This window comes from Manis pentadactyla, chromosome 3 (assembly GCF_030020395.1).
Source record: "Manis pentadactyla isolate mManPen7 chromosome 3, mManPen7.hap1, whole genome shotgun sequence".
Taxonomy (NCBI): Eukaryota; Metazoa; Chordata; class Mammalia; order Pholidota; family Manidae; genus Manis; species Manis pentadactyla.
In genome coordinates this window covers 118,102,408-118,121,755 of record NC_080021.1, presented here as the reverse complement: position 1 = coordinate 118,121,755, position 19,348 = coordinate 118,102,408, and the positions used below count along the sequence as shown (strand labels likewise).

The following is a 19,348-nucleotide window of genomic DNA, read 5'->3' as shown; positions in this document are numbered from 1 at the left end:
TTTGCCCTTCAGGCGCCTGCCATCTCAACGGTTTGGCACTAATGGTAGGACTAGACTCATATCCTAAACCTTGTAAAGAGTGTGAGGACTGTGTTACAGGCCATTTAGAGGGCCACCAGGTTGCAGAAATAATACTTTTATCTGCTCCAGTATCCAGGATTCCTTCAAAACTTTTTCCTTCTATCTTGAGGGTTAATTTTGGTCTGTCTGCTAAATCTGATACTATGAAAGCTGAATTGTAGTTAGAGGAGCTGAAACTCCCTTCTCTTCTCTCAGTGGTGGCGGCTGGGTAATTGGCATGGAGACTGGGCAACACTAGGAGTTGGGCTATGCGGTCTCCTGGGGATATAGGGTAGATACCTCTGGGGGCTGAGCACATAATTTTTACTTGTCCTTCATAGTCTTGATCAATAACTCCAGGGTGAACTACAAGGCCTTTTAAGGCAGCAGAAGAGCGTCCCAAGAGCAACCCAACTGTATCTGGTGGTAAGGGGCCTTTAAAGTCTGAGGGGATGGGTTGAACTCCCATCTGTGGAGTTAACACTATTCTGGTGGTGGCACGGATGTCCAATCCCGTGGAACTTGGAGTGGCTCTCTTCGGGGGGCTTGGTTGCTCCCAAATGATACTTGTGTGCTGGTTGCCCCATATATTTGTGGGCCCTGACGGCGGGGGCCCCTCTGGGCGTTTTTTGGCAGCTCTAAGGGTTTCCCTTCTATGTCTTTAACAGATCGGCATTCACTGGCCCAATGTCTGCCTTTTTTGCACTTAGGGCATAATCCAGGGGTCTTTTGGGTTGTGTGCTCTAAAGTTGGGCTTCTACATTCTCTCTTTATATGTCCTAATTTCCCACATTGAAAACATTTAATATTTTTATTGGTAATTCTGGCTTGTTTGTGGCTTTGTAATATAGCCGCGGCTAGGCCGGCATTGTTGAGTGGTCCCCCTATTTCTCTGCAGGCTTTTAGCCAAGCATGCATCCCCTTCTGTTTCCAGGGTGTAATCGCTTGCCTGCATTCTTTGGTACACTGCTCGAATACTAATTGCTCCACTAGGGGCATAGCTTGCTCTTGGTCCCCAAATACTCTACCCGCGGCCTCCATCATGCGAGCGACGAAATCTGAAAATGGCTCGCTCGGCCCTTGGATAATCTTTGTCAAATTGCCTGAAACTTCCCCTTTGTTAGTGAGAGCTTTCCATGCTTTGGCTGCGCACGCATTTATCTGCGCATACACTTGTATGGGGAAGGCGGTCTGGTTAGCAACCCACTGTCCCTGACCTGTCAACATGTCAAAATTCCACACGGGCTGCCCCTCAGCAGCATTGGTGCGTGCTTGTGTCAGGCTAAGATCATGCCACAATGCCTTCCACTCTATATACTGCCCCATGCTAGAAAGACAGGCTTTTGCTACATACTGCCAGTCTGAGGGCGTCATAGCTGTTTCTGTTAGCCTCTCAATTTGTGCTAGGGTGTAATTAGCACTGACTCCATAGGCCCGAACAGCCTCTGCTAGGTCTTTGACCTCTTTATGGGTCAGCGGCTGATGGGCACGTACACCATTTTCCTCGATAACGGGGAACATCTGCCTGATTGCCCTTAAATCCTCCGGAGCACAGAAGGAATGTGCGCCGCTCGCATAGGGCGGCGGGGCTAAGGGCGATGAGGAGCGTCTCGCTTTCATTTTCCCTTTAGTTTGAGTCTCCGTTTTGCTGGCATCTGTGCTTCTGCACTTCGCGGTTCTAGAGATTCTAGTCTCCTCCTCCTCTTCCGAGGACATTAGTTCATCTTCTGATTCTCTATTGGAAAGTTGGAGTTCCCTCAACTCTTTCCAGGGGTATTTGCTATTTTCTCCGAGGCGGTCGTCACCTGCCTCTCGAGGCTCTTTCACTTTTGCCCTGGACGGGCTCTCTCCCTCACTCTGGGGCTTTTTAACTTTTGTTTTAGCGGCCCTTTTTCGGCCGCGAGCTAGCTCTGTCTCCCGTTCCGTTTCTGACATACTTTCTTGGATGTCTGACAAGGCTCTCTGACCTGCCTTTATCACCTTTTCACACTTTTCATCCTGCAGGCAAGCTCTAATCAGTTTCCATAGTGGTCTAGTGCCTCCTCTCAAGTGTCCCTCTTCTTCTTCTCTATCAAGATCTTTCCCTAACTTGTCCCAGCTCGGGATGGAGAGGGACCCTGAACAGATAAACCAGGGGGCAACACGGTCTACTTCTTTTACAAATGATCCTAAAACTTTGGCGGAGACCTTCAAATTTCGCTCTTTGAGAACTGCCTGTAATGCTGAGACTAACGATGGTGCGTTTCCCATGGTGCCTCTTTATTTACAGAGAACCATCAGCCACCACCCTTAAAAGCGCGTCTCTCGCAACTTACCTCTCCGGGCTTTCTTCTGTCCTGCAGTTCTGAATCCTCTCCAGATGTCTGAAGGGTCCTCCCTGTGCCGGTGATGTTCTGGTTCCCGGGTTTCGGCACCACTTGTCGCGCGCCCCGTCCTTGCCGGCAAGAACAGCACGCAACAACAGCAGGATTCTTCTGCAGAAAGCTTTACTCTTCAGCTCTTTGTGAAACAAATGTGTCGGGCAGGACGCAGACGGGAAGAAAGGGTCTGCTTATATAGGCCTCATGCTCTACGCTGATTGGTGCTGTCGCATAAGCCTTAATTAGCATGACACTTTGGCCTGATTGGTTCATATGCTCAGACTCAATTTGCATGGGTTTTTGTTGCACAAGTTGTTTTCTCCCTTATGCAGGGGCTTCCTCTTAAAGAGGGCGCCATTTTCAGGGTGCGGCAGGCGCGGCTGCCAACAGTTATGTAAACCCATTTTGAAATTTTTGAAATTTCAGGATTTGTCCTGACCAATTCCTGAACATTTATGTGTCTTTCTGGTTAAGTTATATAAAAATGCTTTTCTGCAAAAGTACTTTTGTCTTTCTTGCATTAAACCCTTCCAGTCAAAAAGTGTGGATGAAAATAGAGTATGATTGGGAAAAAATGTGAAGTTCTGTAACACCTGGCAAAAAACAAAACCTCAGCACCTTGAGAAGTCCTGGGGAGGGGAGAGCACTGACAATCTCTGTATTTCAGAACTGTTGCGGGAAGTTTTCCCTCTTCCTGCCTTCCCAGCTGCTGGGAGCATTCTGAAGTCAAACTGACACTGAGTCTAAGATCCCACTTGGTAGTGCTAGTTAGGGGACAGGGAGACAGGGAAGGAACATGGGGCAGCCCCTGTCCAGTGAGAGCAAGACAAGGGCCTTACTTTGGATGGGGATGCTTACTAAGGACCATAAGAATGCGGAAAAGAGGAAACTTGCAGTTGAAACAATGCGACAATGTATAAAAAGTTTCTCACTGAACCTCCCTGATAAAGAACCATTTTTACTGACTAGTAGCTGACATAGCTTGACCAAAGCTTACTAGTTAAAAATAGAATGACCCTTAGTATGAATGGCTAAAATATAGCTGGCATTCTGACAGGAACCTATAAAAAACAAACAATTTCTCTCCCTCATCCATGCAACAAGCATAAACCCCCAGACCTGAAGCCATAAATGGCAGCCTTGCCCCTCCCAGTAAATGCCTGGGAGTTCCATATCCATACTTAGGTCAATAAAAAGCCTCCTTCTTTGCTTGCCTACCTAGAGCATTTGCAAAGTTCATTCTCCAACTCTGTAAACAAGAACCCTGGAATCATCTTTCTGGGGGCTTTTCCAGGACCTCTCCCTGCTCTCAGCCACCTAGAGGGCAGCTACCATTCCCTACTATTCTCGCTTTAATGAGTTCCTTCCTTACCTACACTCGTCCAACCTGTTGGAGAATTCTTTCTGGCCCAGAGTCAAGAACCCTCCCACATCCAGGCTGAGTTTTCTCCTAGTGCTTCACCTAGTGCTCAGGGAGAGACCCCCCCAGATGCAGCTGCCCAGCAACAGCAGGAGCAGGGTGGCCAGGTTTCTCTTCCACACAGAACAGCCTTAGATGTCATCTACACTTGCCAGGGACATTCACTCATGTCATTCATGTCATTCACAAGAAGTGTGTGGAACTGACTGCCTTCAGACAGCTCTTCTGGGAACCCTGAGGTTAGAAGGCCTGGTGGTAGGGGCCCTGCTAACCTGTTCTGCCTGACTGACGGGTATCCTCCTGGGGTGCTCTAGCAAACAGAAAACCTTTATTTCCAGGGGCACCATGTATGCTCGTGGGATTACAGCTGTTGTGTGGGTGCGCCTTGTCATAACACTCTCAGTCCCAGAAGAACTTCCAGTCAGCTTCAACTAATTTCCAGAGTTGTGTAGTGCCTGAATTGGTGCCCAGGAAAAGTAAAAAAGATCAATAAAGAAAATTAAGGAGGAAGCCACCTGGCATTCTAGGACATGGTTAATGGGGTTTCTTTTACAAGCTAAGAGTAGGACTCTTACAAGGCTTAAGGGAGATCAATACTATAGGTAGGTCTCACCCAGCAGCGTGGAGTCTTACTGATAATTATTTTATCTGTGATATTTACAAGTAAAAAAAATGTCTTTATGATAATGAAACCACATCAGCCAAGGGCCAATAGGATGTACTCCACAAAGAGTGAGCAGAGCAGACTTCGACTGCTATCCTTAGAAGGACTGATTGCAAGGTTGAGGCTTGGCTGGCATTTTGGAACTGCTAGTGCTAACAGTTTGAGCAGAGAGAGCCACTCTTATCCATTCCGATAATTGTAGAAACCCTCCCAAAAGCCAAGTTCCCAAATGCCATGATGACTATATGCTAGGTCTTGGAAGTTTTCCTAACAGAACCACTATTTTTGTACTTTATATTATAGCTGAGTTTGCTGCTTCTCTCTTAGATTACATAATTGATATGTTAGTTCTGGATTATTAAACCAAGGACAGGTATTCTGGGTTGTGCTGGTTGGATAAGTACATGAACCATGAACTTGAGAAGAACTGTCTGATCATTCGAATAACACTGCATGTCAGGATAAAGGTAAATTAATCTCCAAACAAAATTCAAATGCATGAAGGGATGTTATGCAATGCTCGCATGTCTAGTTAAAAAACCACTGGACAATTTAAGGACTATTGAAGCTTAAACAAGGAAAAAAACAACTGTACCCACCTGCCTGCCTCCTGTCATTATACCAGCTATGACTAAGTTGCTACCATCAGTGACAATGCAGAGAGACATGCATAATACATTTACTAATCATTCCTAGGAATATTTGAATTCCTGCCACACATTTTCAATGAGTAGGACAAAACCTAGCAAAATGTGAACTTCTAGCAATATCCACACATTCTATTACATTTAGGACACTAAAGAAGTACTGCCAGCTTTCTAGGCACAGCTAGATTAAAGATAACTTTAAATGAAAATATAATCCAGGGCCCTGTTATCCAAATGAATTGCAAAGGGGATCATCATTTGGACAGCATCAAAGACACATTCTATGTCCTTCAAAGGAAAAATTACTATAGCTCCTAACCATGAAAGGCTTTCTTCTTTAGGTACTGATGACAACATATTCTACACCTGGTGACTCTTCAAAGCATCCATATCAATGCAACTAATTTTAAATGGAAGCTCCTACATTAAGAAGTCTTAGAAGAGTTCTAGGCATCACAAGAAAAGGTTTAATTTTATATCTGCCATATTCTTCAGACTTACGGGAATACAGATACCTTTGCTGACTGGTGCTTTTGAGCAATACTTCAAGTTATTTGTCAGCTCCTGGATCTCTGAACTCAATGACTTCCTCCTACAGCTGAATCATACATGCCCTTTGGGCAGTGACTGCTAGCCTAATATTGGGCCATAATGGGGCATATTTTCTCACTTTTAACCCAACATTATTATATTATGGGGCTTCTTTAAATCAAAATTTGACAAGATGGTATAAGCCCAGAAAAACTAATGAAAAGGGAAGATAATACATCCAATCAAGGGCCAATCCTGGTCCTTAAGACCTTAGCCAAGTTCATAAAACATAGCTGCACACTCACTGGTCAAAGAGATATTCCCCTACTGTTTTAACCAAACCACTGACTTAGTACAGCCCTTACGTACAGGATCTGTCACCTGACAAGAAAGTATGATTCACTAATGGAACAACCTCTCTCAAAGGTCATAAATCTACTGGAGTGCTTGCTGCATTTGTCCACCAGAATGATGGTAAATGATTAGGATCCCATGGAATTGGACATTCTTCAAAATTAGGTGAATTTTAGGTATTGTTCATGGCCATAGAGCACACTCTCCTTAAAGTGAATTATACTTTTACAAACTCGCAGGAGTCATGCTAATGCCCTAATTACATGGTCAGGCCATTGGGGTACACAGGATAAAACTACTAAATACACACACTTTTATGAGATGAATTTGCCCAAGGAAATAGGTACAACAATTTAATGACACACTCAATCCTTACTTTTATTTGTATATGCCCCCAAGAAGGAACTAAACCTAAAGGAAAATAGCTGATATAAAAAGGCCAATGAAGAATATGTGACCTTCATCTCTATTATAGCCTTGGGTCTGTGTTCAAATCCATCCCACCATGAAGGAAGAGGATGTCTAATAAGGAATTTATTTAAAATACACAGAAGCCATTGTTACCCATTGTAGAGAAAATGGAGGTTCCATGGCTAGGATTCTTACCTGACTCTGGTCTGCTTGCCTATGCACATATGCAGTGATTACAGGCACATGCTTACATACAGGTGGACAAAGAGTTATTATTGACTCTATATAAAGAGCTCTATGATGCTCTGGGGCTGCAAGGTGACAGAAGGCCCACAGGTAGAGACCAGCTTGCTGCATGCAGACTTGCTCTAAGGCAAATGGTATTCTAGTGCTTGACCTGCCACTATGAGAATAAAGCTTTTACCCCAAGAATGTTCCATTGTCATTTTTTGGTCACACTGAATCCATAGTAACCTTTCCTGTGACTGAAGCCCTCAGGCAAGGCAACTGGCAACATTGGCAGGATTCACTATGGACGAAAAACAAACAAACAGGAAACTGTCCTCATGCGAGGGGTACTTTAGCAGGCTGACCCTATGGATGGAGAGACACTCAGGTATTCCCCAATGGAAATGTGGTCCAAGGTAGCTTGCCTTCTAGAGGACTGGGCCCCTCCCCAGGACTGGGGAAAGGTAGAGATGATGCCTGAGACAGTAGAGTTGGCCCTCAGCAAAATAGGGAATTCCTTGGAGAAACAGAGTGCCTGTGAGGTGGTGGGAACCATGGGCTGGTTTTCCCTCAGTGTTAAGAATGGCGATAAAGGAGAAGGACATACTCCTACAAGAAGCACAAGAAGAGGCAGCATGACAACACAAGCTGTGAGGTGCCAAGAAGAGGTAAAAACTTTGTTGATAACTGAGATGGTGTCATTGTGAAGTGCTGTGAAGATGGTAAAGGAGGTAATTGTAGCACATGAAGAGACAGCACAAGAATACAGGCTGCAAGGTGCTGCAGAAGAGGCAAAAACCATGAAAAGAAGGATGTACTCCTGTGAGAAGCACAAGAAGAGTCAGCACAAGAATGCCAGCTGCAAGGTACTGAGTTGAAGGCAAGAGAGCTGTTGAAGACTGACATAGCATCACTGCAAGGCACTTTAGGAAAGGTAAAGGGCATAGCAGAGGAGGCACTCAAGAAGAGGTGAGAAAACTGCTACAACCCAGGAAATAGAGGAGAAGCCCAGGTTTGACAAACAGGTAGGAGTGGAGACAGTGCTGGTGCCAGAGGCACCAACCCCTCTTCTACTGAAAGCCTGCCCAGTTGTAGTCAAGAAAATAAATATACAGCAACTTCATGCTTCTCAAGAAGAGGTACAGCCCCATCTCCAGGTCATGGAGCACCCCATATTCTTCCCCATACACAGATGAGTGGTGGATTTGAGCTCCAGGTTCAGCAGGATCTCTTGGAATCAATATCAGCTTGGCTGCTGCATCTTTGGGATGTAGGGGTGTATGGTTTCATCTTATCTGGATCAGAGATGGGAAGGCTGGCTTCCCTGACAGTTCATCCTGCCTTGTGGCAGTGACTGCAAAATACACATCAAACCCCAGAAAATCACACCCTCCTCGATTGGCCTATGGCTGCACATTGCACTATATGGCCCAATCAGGGTGAATTACCATCTTCCCCCGCTACATAGTAGAAGTATGCTGAGCTCCAACAGGTGTTACAGGAGTTAGGCATGAAAAATGCCATTTATAGTCCAGAGAATTATGGCCCAAATAGCCTTTTACTGTGGGAATGAGAAATGTGGTGCTTCAAATGCCTCCCCAACCCCTCTTTGGGCCCCTACTGGCCATTTTGCCCCTCACTTAAGGCAGCCCATATATGAAGTTACCCACACAGTAGCAGACTTGGGAGGCTGAAACAATGAGAGCATGGAAGGGAACATGGTCCTCTACTCAGAGGAACAGTTTAAAGGGCCCCATGAAGGTCACAAGGACCCAGATGTGGGTTGATTTGATAAAGGCAGGAGAAAATAAAGAGAAATTGGATGGGAAGTCAAATAAAATCTTACTGGAGCTGTGGCATTAATTGAAGCTGAAGCAATGGTTTCAGCAGTCAGCTAAAGTGAGGACTAAGAAATGGAAGCCAGAGACAAAGCCACAAGCCCAGCCCATGTGTCTACAAGATTTTCTGCTGGAGAATGAGCCAGCCTGAACTGGACTCTCACAGGAAAATGATTGGAAGACATGGTTTGACTGAGGGGAGGGTCAAGGCACTCACTTTGGGGGACTAGGTAGGGACTGGAGGTCACATCGGTCCCCATGAAAGTACAACATGTCCTGGCTCTGGTGAACACAGGAGCTGAATGCTCTCTGATTTATGGCCACCCTAAGAGGTTTCCTAAGGCACCCTCCACACCACTGTTATAGATGGGTACAGGGGCAAGGCTACAGAGTGAAATGAGCCCAAATCCCATTGCCAATAGGGTATCTACCCCCAAAGAAGTATACTGTGTATATCTTTCCCATCCCAAATTTATTTTGGGGAAAGATATCCTGCAGGGCTTATGGTTGCAGACTGAGTTCAGACTGAGGAAAAGTGCGGTGAAGGCAGTTCTGAAGGAACATGCTAGGCACCCACCTGTAGCTTTGCCTGTGCCTCAGTAGGTGACTAATACAAACAATACAAATTACCTGGAGGGCAGAAAGAAATAGGAGAAACCCTCCAGGAAAAGGTAGGTATTATAAAGACCAACATAGTCCTTTTAATTCCCTGTGTATGGCCAGTGTAAAAGCTGAATGGCTCCTGGAGTATAACCATGGAATACAGAGAACTGAATGAAGTCATACCCCTTCTGCATGCTGCCATCCCTCTATTACAGACCCTATGGACAACAGTCATGAACTAGGGATATATCATTATGTTGAAGATCTTGCTAAGGCCTTTTCCATTATCATAGAACAGGAAAGTCAGGAACAATTTGTCTTCATGTGGGAAGGACGGCAGTAGACTTTCACTGTCCTTCTACAGGGATACCTCCACAGCCCCACCATCAGTCATGGACCTGTAGCCCAGGACTTTGCAGCATGGGAGTAACCGCCAACAGTGTGGCTGTACCAGTATATTGATGATATCTTGCTCATGACTGATTCTCTTCCAGATCTAGAAGGTGTAGCACCTAGACTGCTACAATATCTACAGGAGAAAGGATGGGCAGTGAGCAGCACCAAGTTTCAGGGACCTGGTTTGTCTGTCAGATTCTTGGGGGTCATCTGGCTGGGTAAGAGTAAAGTTATCCCAGAAGCAGATATAGATAAACTCCAGGCTTTCCTAACCACACAACCATCACACTATTAAAAGAGTTTTGGGGTCTTTTAGGCTACTGGAGAGTATTCCTTCATTTGGCGCAAATGCTGAAGTCCTTATACTGTTTGGTACAAAGAGGTATCAGGTGGGAAACAGATGAAATGTGTGCATCTGTTTTTACTGCTGCATAATGGGCAGTCAAGACCATGCAGGCCTTGAGTGTGATAGACCCATTAAGGCCCTGTGAGCTGGATGTTCATGTGACTGAAGACAGTAATGCCTGGGGCCTCTGGCAGCAGCTTGAAATAACTTGTTGCCAACCTATTGGATTCTGATTGCAACTCTGAAAAGGAGCAGAGGTATGGTATACCTTAACAGAGAAACAATTGACTGCTGAGTGCCACGCCTTGCTAGTTATGGAGCCCATCACCAGAATAGCCCCAATAAAGATAATAACCACCTATCCCATCATGGGGTGGGTATGAGAATGGACCCAAAAATCGTGGAAAAGCATGGCACAGACACCTACACAGACCAAGTGGGGCACATTCCTACAGTAGGGTAACACCCTATCTACTAGCCCCTTGAGTGAAGAACTCCAATGCTTACTGGGGCCAGTGACATATACCAGTGAAAGGCAGGAAGAATTTGTTTTAGAGCCATTAGTAGCAGAGAGCCTTTATTGGGAGGGAAGAGCCCCTATACCCAAAGACACATTGTACACAGATGGCTATAGTCATGGGCAGCCCCCCAAAATGGAGGGCCATAGCTTTCCAGTCTAAGACTGAGACAATATGGATGGGAGATGGTGAGGGGAAGAACAGCCAATGGGCAGAGTTGTAAGCAGTATGGCATGTGATCACCCAGAAGCCCTCCCCACTAGTTGTCTGCACTGACAGCTGGGCCATCTTTTGAGGCTTGACTGTGGCTACCAACATGGTACCATGCCAAAGGGATGGTTGGTCACCAGCCCCTTTGGGGACAAGACTTATGGGCTTCTGATCAGACTAAAACAGTTATAGTACATCATGTGAGAGGCCATTTGCCACTGACATCCCCAGGAAATAACGAAGCAAATGAATTGGCCCAGGTACATTGGCTAGAAGAAAAGCCTGCCTCTGATGTGGCCTATGGTTAACATTTGTTGCATGCAGGGCAGAAGACAATGTGTAACCTGTCAGTGGGGCTTGCCTTTGACCTTTGAAGAAGTCAGCAGAGCAGCCTAGCAGGTTTGCATTGTGTGCTCTAAAAGGGACTTAACACAGAGTCCCACAGCAACCTGGGATGATAGCTAAGGGGCTGATATTCCTCATCAGGTGGCCAATAGACTATATAGGACCCGGGGCCTCTGGTCCCCCATTTTACTGGACTTTCACTACAAGAATGGGTACAACAATTAGGGATAAAGTAGAAGTTTCATGTACCATATAATCCTACCTGGGCAGGCATGATACTGAGGTACAATGTTTTGTTAAAATGGCCTGATGTCAGATACCAATAATCCATGGGAATAGTCAGTCTGCTTATAGACAGTGCTATGGCATTTGAATGAGAAGCCCTGGAAGGGGCATTGAACTCCATAGACATGCTAACACACATTGCTGTTTCCCCTATACAACTGCAAGTACAAACCAAGGAGGAATTGTTGAAGCCAGGGTTTGGCCACCAGAATAATACCTTACTACCAGCACTGACTGCAATAAAACCAAAAGACTCCATTCAGTGGATGTGGCCTTGGATGTTTGGACACACAGACCAGTGATAGCTGGCCCTCCTGTCAACTTGGGGGCAAGGCCTGGAGACTGGCCTCCTGTCTATTCCTGGAATAGCAGAGTGGTCCCCAAAGATCATAGTAGTGTATGTTAAATGGCTGGAAGAGTAATTTACCAGGGAGTTTGTTTTATCTTTATGGCCAGTGCATGCACCTCTAGTAGCACTATAAACAGACCACTCAATAACTCCCCAGAGACTGGGTAAAGTATGGTATACTAGGCCTGAACAGGAGCCCCTTCCTGTGACAGTCCTATCACAGGACCACTCTCTTGCATGTATCCTACCTGGTGGACAAGATTTGCCTATGTTGGTATTACTAAAACATGTGTCTTATCACCCTTAAGGTTAATCTCCTCTAATGTCTGTGTGGATTAGGCACATACCCTATCAACAACTGCCAGCATATTTGCATGCTGGGTGTGCACAGAGCTCCTTACCAGTTCGGTTAGTGACCTCCCATGTAAAGTGCAAGTCATGAACTCATCTGAAAACTGATTTGAATACAACTGGAATGACCACTTGGTGGCAATTGATCTCCTCAGGCTTGAGGATTATCATAATTTCTGTTATTATCTGTATCATAATTTTGTTGTTATTTGTATATTGTTGTAACCTGTTTTGGGGAATATGGTTAGTGTTGCAGCTTTCTTGCACAGGGACCTTCGTGGAAGTTTGATGGTGCATAGATTGAGGTGAGAATCCTTGGAAGGGAAGAGTGTAGAGAAAATGGAAGTTCCATGGCCAGAATTCTCACCTGACCCTGATGTGCTTCCCCACAGCACATGTGCAATGATCACAGGCACATGTTTACACACCTGTGGGCAATGAGTTATTATTGACTCTATTAAAAGTGCTTTGCCCAGTGCTCTGGGGCTGCAAGGTGGCAGAGAGGCCTGGAGGCAGGAACCAGCTTGCTGCAATGCAAACTTGCCCTAAGATGGATGGGATTCTAGTGCTGACCTGCCACCATTAGAATAGAGCTGGGTATAAACCCTTTTACCCCAAGAAAATTCCTTTATCACTTTTCAGTCTCACTGAATCTACAGTGAACTTGCCTGGGACTGAAACCCTCAGGCGAGACACCCATTAAGCCTATTTTATTCGCCATCTAAGCCAGCCTCTTTAAAAACAACCTTCACAGTACTTATTTGTCCAGATTTTCCTGGTTGTTTACAACAGGTATGGCTGTCATACCCTGCAAGGGCTCTGTGCATTGGTAGAACTCCAAAGCACCTTGGTATTAGGGAGTAGAGGAAAAGATCATTTCAAAAGAAATAATATGTTCCCCTTCTTTTTTCACCCCTGCTTTGACCTCAGTGCATGGGTGGACACATGATACTCATGTAAAAGATGGACATTGTATTTGCATTAGATGGTTACTCAAACATCCCCTTCTGGCCCTGCAGGTGACTTATAATGGCAAAATGTTAACTTTGAGGTCCTGCTGAGTTTATCAATCCAGAAAATGGCATTCTGGCTCATTTCCAGAGAGGAATAAGAGATCTCAGTTTGTCAGCTGTGAACATCTGACGTTGGGAAACAGTTGGATGGAGTTTATCAAAGGAGACAAATAAATTTATTGTTCATAATGCATATTTTGAAAGCAGACATTCCAAAACAGCCCTGTTTGGCTATACAGGGAGTCGAGCTTACAATGTGAATTTATTAGGTTGCTGGTTCTGTACCCTCACCTAACCCAGCTGGGGATCCTACTGACATCCTTCTCCCAGGCAATACTGTGGAAATTGTTATTATGATCACGACCAGGTGTCAGCCAATGCTAATGGCAAGGCAAACTAATGAGACTCCAAAACCAAGAGCTGGACAGAGGAGAGACAAATCTTTGTTTCTGGGTGGCCCTAGTGGTTCTCTCCCTTCCACTTTTTGGTGGTTTGACAGAGCTGGCTCACCAGGACTGTTCAATGGGAAACAGCTCTCACTAATACCAGCAACATTAGCTACAAAGTGCCTACCCCTCCAGGTGCTCCCCGTTTCTAACAAGGCCATTGCCTCTCTCACTGTAACATGGTTGACTAGATGCTCTCTATCCCCTCCCTAATCCCCTATAATTTTGTAAAGTGTTATGTAAGGAGAAAGTCCCTCTCAGGAGCACTTTCCAAGGTGAATCCAGCTTTGCTCAATCCAAGCACACTCCTCCATGGAATAATGATAGCTCAGGGGACATTGTACCCTCTGCTGTTTTAGTTACAAGATTTCTTCTATAAAATCTACCTCATGCCTACAATTTGCATCACTAGTAATATGTTCCTTGCACAACAGGTAACTGAGGAAATCATAAAATCTCCTCTAGAGTTTTTAATGATAAGGTAAATCTCCATTTGTAGAAGTTTATTCTGTAAAATTGAAAAGGAACAAAATATTTCAAGTTTTATTTTATAATTAGATAATCCCTTTTGTTGGTAGATAACACCTTCCTTAACTACCCAATCTAAATTATCCTTCCCTGTGACTCCCTAACAGAAAAGGAGTTTTATTATCTTCATTTATTACTCTAAAATTACGTTGTTCATTTATTTTTACTTGTGCATTGCCTGCCTTTCCCACTATAATGTAAACACTACAAGAGGCAAGATCTTATTTGTGTTTTTTATCAAGAAAACCCAATGTTCACAAGAGTAGCTGGCATATGAAGGTGACAAAAACATTCAATGAATGAGTAAATTTAACAGCTAATCATCTAAGGAGAAAAAATGGACACATTAATACACTTCCTTTGTACAGATGTTTTTGTGCTATATAACAAACTTAATTAGTGTTGGGGGGAAAAGTCTTTAAAAAATGATTTAGAATGAGGTAGGTTGGATGTGTAACTCTTAAAAATAAAATACCAAGAAATAGTTTACATTTTCATTGCAATGCTGTAAAACATTTAAGAAAAGCTAACAATGTGTACAATTATTATCTGTTGTGTTCAATTAAATATTTGCGACTAATCATTCCCTAAGTCAAAATAACACTAGATGTTGTAAAGCACAAAAAAAATGTATTTTATTGTAAGCAACACCACGTGCCTGTTCAGGTGGGATCTCCTTACTTCGCTCCCATTCACTCTCTGAAGGTTTGGGAGACTTTTCCAAAGTATTTCAGAAATTCTATTAGGATCTAAGAAGTAAGCCAAATGAAGTTTTATGAATAATATTGTGACATGTTCTTAATAGTTTTAATTTTTATTATATTTAGCAATATTCAATGTTAAGCTGTTAAGGGAAATTCTATAAAACCTATCAAGTTGAAACAACCTATTTCATGTCATATCTCCTGTTATTCTCAGTCAAGAATCCAAAAAAAAAAAAAAAAGAATTAACTGCCTTTCCCTGGCATGCTGTGTTGATTCAAAAAACCCTTGCCTCTGCTTCAACTGTTCAGTCCACCTGTATAACACCTTTTCTTCATATTCCCCTGTACAATTCCCCTGTACAAGACAGTTGGATAACTGTCTTTCTTAAATTAAATGCTATTTTATTCTCAATCCACACTGAAACAACACTGCCTCCATTTTGATGCAGCTTCTTGGTAACTTTTTATAGATTGCATGTTCTGAATTATACTTTACTCATATTTGCACATCTTGTCTGACTTACTGGAATGTTAATACATGGAGGGCAAGGACCACATAGCTGTCATCTTACACTCCCCATAATAATATCTAGCACAGTGCCTTGCCCAGCATGCACACTCATTCCATGTTTGCCTATTTCAACTAAACTGAATTGAAACAAATTGAAATAATCTTCCTCCTGAAGTTAAGGAACATTTTATCTATTAATATTTCTAGAACACTTGAGAGGAATTATGTGATACTCATTTTGTGATTTTTCTTTGCTCTTGATGGCCTGCCTATATTCCCATCACCCTCAGTCTGCTGTTCCCCATCCAACTTTTCTTCCATTCTTCCACTTCCTGTTTTCACTCTTCCCTGTAACTTTCCAGCAAAGTAGAAAGGGGGCTGTCAGGTGCAGTAACTCACAGTCACATGACTGTAACCCCGCTTCAAGATTTTTCCAACAACTCATAGAAAGTAACTGAGACTGCCTTACTGTGTCTTCATAGAGACTTGAGATTATCTTTAAAATACTTCTTTTAGGCCTAGGTTTCTATTTTCTGAGATTCACCAAATGTATAGTCTATCCAATTCATCAGCAGAAACTAAATGTTTAATATTAAAACAACTTACATGAAAAAGTTATCATTTCATGTTCTTCAGAGTGATAAGCAAATTATTGGCTTTCCAGCATTTTCAAAACCTATACTTTACTATGTTTCCACAGAAAAACTATAGTAGTATGCCATGCTCTATCATAATCTTAATATGGATATAAGTATCATGCTTATTTATTCATTTCTATTTCTACACACTTCATCAGCTGGTTAAATTCCCATTAAAGTTGAAAATAATTAATACTTTTTCTTATACCTTCTCAAATATTCATAATACTGACCATACATATTTATAATATAAAGGAATGATGAAAAATCTACCCATAATAAGTTTGCAAAGCAACAAATAAATCAATGTCTAATTTTCTCTTGAGATATTAAAAACAAGTACTTTAAAAAACAAATAATCACTACAGACATTAAAAACACGACTTTCCAAAACCTTTCAGTAATCATTACACTTATTGCCTAATTCTTGTTAATTCATCCAGGTCTTTAATCTAGCAATATTAACAATACTAATGAAGCAGAGAAATGCACTTGTCTATGTAATTCCTCTTTTCTGTATGGCAATCAAAGTCAAAATTTTACATATTAAGCTGTGTATAATCAAGGAATAAGTGCCTCAGGTACACTGAATTTGAATTAGAAATTCAAGTTATTGACTGAAAGGAAACAGTGACACGGGTTTTTTTTCTCAATAGACAGCAACCTAACTCTTATTGACAGAATTTACTGCTCCACTAATATATCCGGCTTAGGCTTTCTGTTTCTTAATTGGTTTGTGAATAGCTCTGTGACCAATCATAATCTTACTCAGACTCACTAGTGAAAGCTCTAAGATTTAATTGGATCAATCAACTCTATGTACATGCATATGCATAGATATAGTGAGCAAAAATGAAAGGCAAAAAATTTTGAGTTGTTTTTATATATTGAGGTCATGCCTCTGAATGATGATAACTAACTTCAAAATAAGGGTCAGTACTTAACTATCTGGAAATGTAATTGCTATTGTCAAAGGAAAAGAAGTGTGTTTGTATGCTAGACCTGGTCCTTAATTTAAATTTTTCATTAAAAAATTTTTATTTTGACAGCATCTAAAACTATCAATCTTTGATAACATCTAAAATTTCAAGCATTTTCTATTTAAAATTAATTTCAAAGATAAGAATGCAATATTATAAGCAAAGATATAAATCAAGAGTTTATGATACTGAATTTAGAATGACTAATTTTACCATTTAGTTATGGGAATTGATAAATATTAGAATAATAATTTTTTTAATGTTTTACCTTTTTTTAATTGGTCTTCCATTTTGGACAACTGGGATCTGTGATAAAGACAATACTAACTTGAAATGCACCATATATGCATATAAAACATTTACATCATATTATTTAGAAAAATATTATCCAAGGTCAGTGTTTTTAATATGACAATTCTGTAAGACTAAGGTGTCAAAAGAAGCTAAGAAATTATCATATTTGGCATAAGAAGAAACATTGTAGGAAGAAACTGCTACAAAAATTGTACTTCTAATGAGAACAAAGAGGGCTTTGTACTTACAGTAAATAAAAATTATTTTAAACTGATCTGTTATACAATTATCTAATCTTTTTAATATTCTTTCTGAACTATACTTTAAATGCTAATATTATACTAACAGGGTGGTACTAATACATAGGATACTAATATGTTATTTATAAATTTTTTAAAGGTATATTGAAAATGCTTGCTCAACTATGCCTATTGAGGTGTGTGATCAAAACCAGTGACTTCAAGAGGGCGATTTTACTAATAACTTACCTCTTGGGAAGAGGTATAAATGTAGCACAAATGTGGATTCTAGATTTAATCCTAGGCCTGACTTTACCTCAGTTTCTTTTACACAGAGATTAGTTGGCTTAGAGATCCTTACCCACCTGTGGCAAAGATTTTTGAAGCTCACCAACTAATTTTCTTTTCTTCTTAGTCTACACTTAGTTTAATATACTAGTCCTCATTTCTAAGTCCCTCCTGTGGTTAAATATGATAAATTAAATATGAGAGAAAATGATGTGAACCATTTCCTCCCTGATCAATCAAAATGACCTGTTTGGTCCTCCGTGTTCTTTTCTGGTAGCCATATGTCTATGCCCAGTGTGACCCAGAGAGCTAAAGGTGAGACAGTAAAGCCTCCATATGCCAGGATACCTGAATGATTTTGCAGAGAAGGCCTCCCTAACACAAACACTGACACTGAACTTCATAGGACTACTACATAAGGAAATAAGCTTCTATTGTATATTAGCCTTTATATATTTTGAGCCTATTTGTGACAAGAGTTAGACTGTATATTAACTAATATTCCATCATGAGTTTTCATATGGCCTATGTATATAACTAGAACAGAGCTAAATGATGATGAAATCTGACATTCACACAGTGCTTCACAACATACAAAAGCATTTCATAAACATTATCGCATTTTACCCTAATGACATTTTTATAAACTATTATCACCACCCATTAGTTAAAAGTTTTATAGAAAATGTTTAGTTCCTGGCACAAAAATAATTGGTCTTACCTCTCCCTCTAATTTAAAAAAGATTATTATCCCAATAAACAACTCTAAAAACAAGTACAAAAACAAAAAGGAACTACTTTCTATATATATCATTAAGACGTACACATGACAGACTTTTGGTTTAATATAACTTAGTGTCCAGTAGTAGGAGTTTCAAATAGTTTTTCTTTACTCCTTTTAGATTTCTAAGTTTGTATTCTCAGTGGCAGAGTGATAAGCTGGCTTCCCTATGACGCCCAGACCCGAGAGCATTTGGAGCATCCCACCTCGTTTCAGAAAGCTTGCTCTCGATACTAGCAATTTCACAGCTCCACAGCAAACAACGCACTGTAGTACTTAGGAGATCTAAGGTTTTATTTTAACATACAAATTTTAAGAGATATCAGCAAAAAAAAAGAAATATATAGTTACAATATATAGGTTAAGATCTTATTAATTATAGGATCAATAAAAGTAAAGAATCCATCTGCCTCACTGATACACAATTATTATTTTTTAAAACATAGATCTTACATGTTATTCCTTAAAATAAGCTCTCAGCAGTTCTTCCTTTTTTGAAAACTGAAGACCAAACTGCTTAATTTCGCATTCAATTCATGAGTTTTCACAATCTCACACCCATCTACTGGTCTTCTAAGATGGCTCGCAGTGACCCCTCTCTCCTGGTTCAGGCCTTCCCCTGCGTGTGAGCTGGCCCTAGTGGTGATTTCTACCTCTCATGAATAGAATATGGCAAAAGTGATGGGATATCACTTCTGAGATTAAGTTCCAGCTCTCCCCCTGCCTCCTAACCTCCCCCTCTCCCTGTTTCTGCCCTTGCTTCCATGGCATAAGAAGCGTTATGGAGAGGTAAGGAACTAATGCCTCCAGCCAACAGCTAGTAAACACCTGCAGCCTAACAAGAGTTACACGAGTGTGTAAGTGAGCTGGGAAGTACATCCTCTTCCAGTTGGGTCTTGAGATAAATGCAGTCATAGCCAACTCTGACACAAAGATTCCTTGAAAACTCGATTTTACCACTTTACTGTCCATTTCCAGTTTTTCTTTCACAGTTACAGTGCTGTGACTTG

The 19,348-nt window shown here is 41.8% G+C and overlaps 1 protein-coding gene across 1 annotated transcript in view; it reads right to left on the bottom strand.

The window, feature by feature from the left end:
* Positions 1-9,506: 9,506 nt before the first annotated feature.
* Positions 9,507-19,348, bottom strand: part of CCDC7 (coiled-coil domain containing 7) — a 136,872-nt gene continuing 127,030 nt past the window's right edge. The window contains exons 16-17 of the mRNA XM_036912293.2: positions 17,005-17,042; positions 9,507-9,645 (exon numbers count right to left, since the gene is read on the bottom strand). Coding sequence (XP_036768188.2) covers positions 9,507-9,645; positions 17,005-17,042 — 177 coding nt within the window. The remainder of the gene's footprint in view (positions 9,646-17,004; positions 17,043-19,348) is intronic.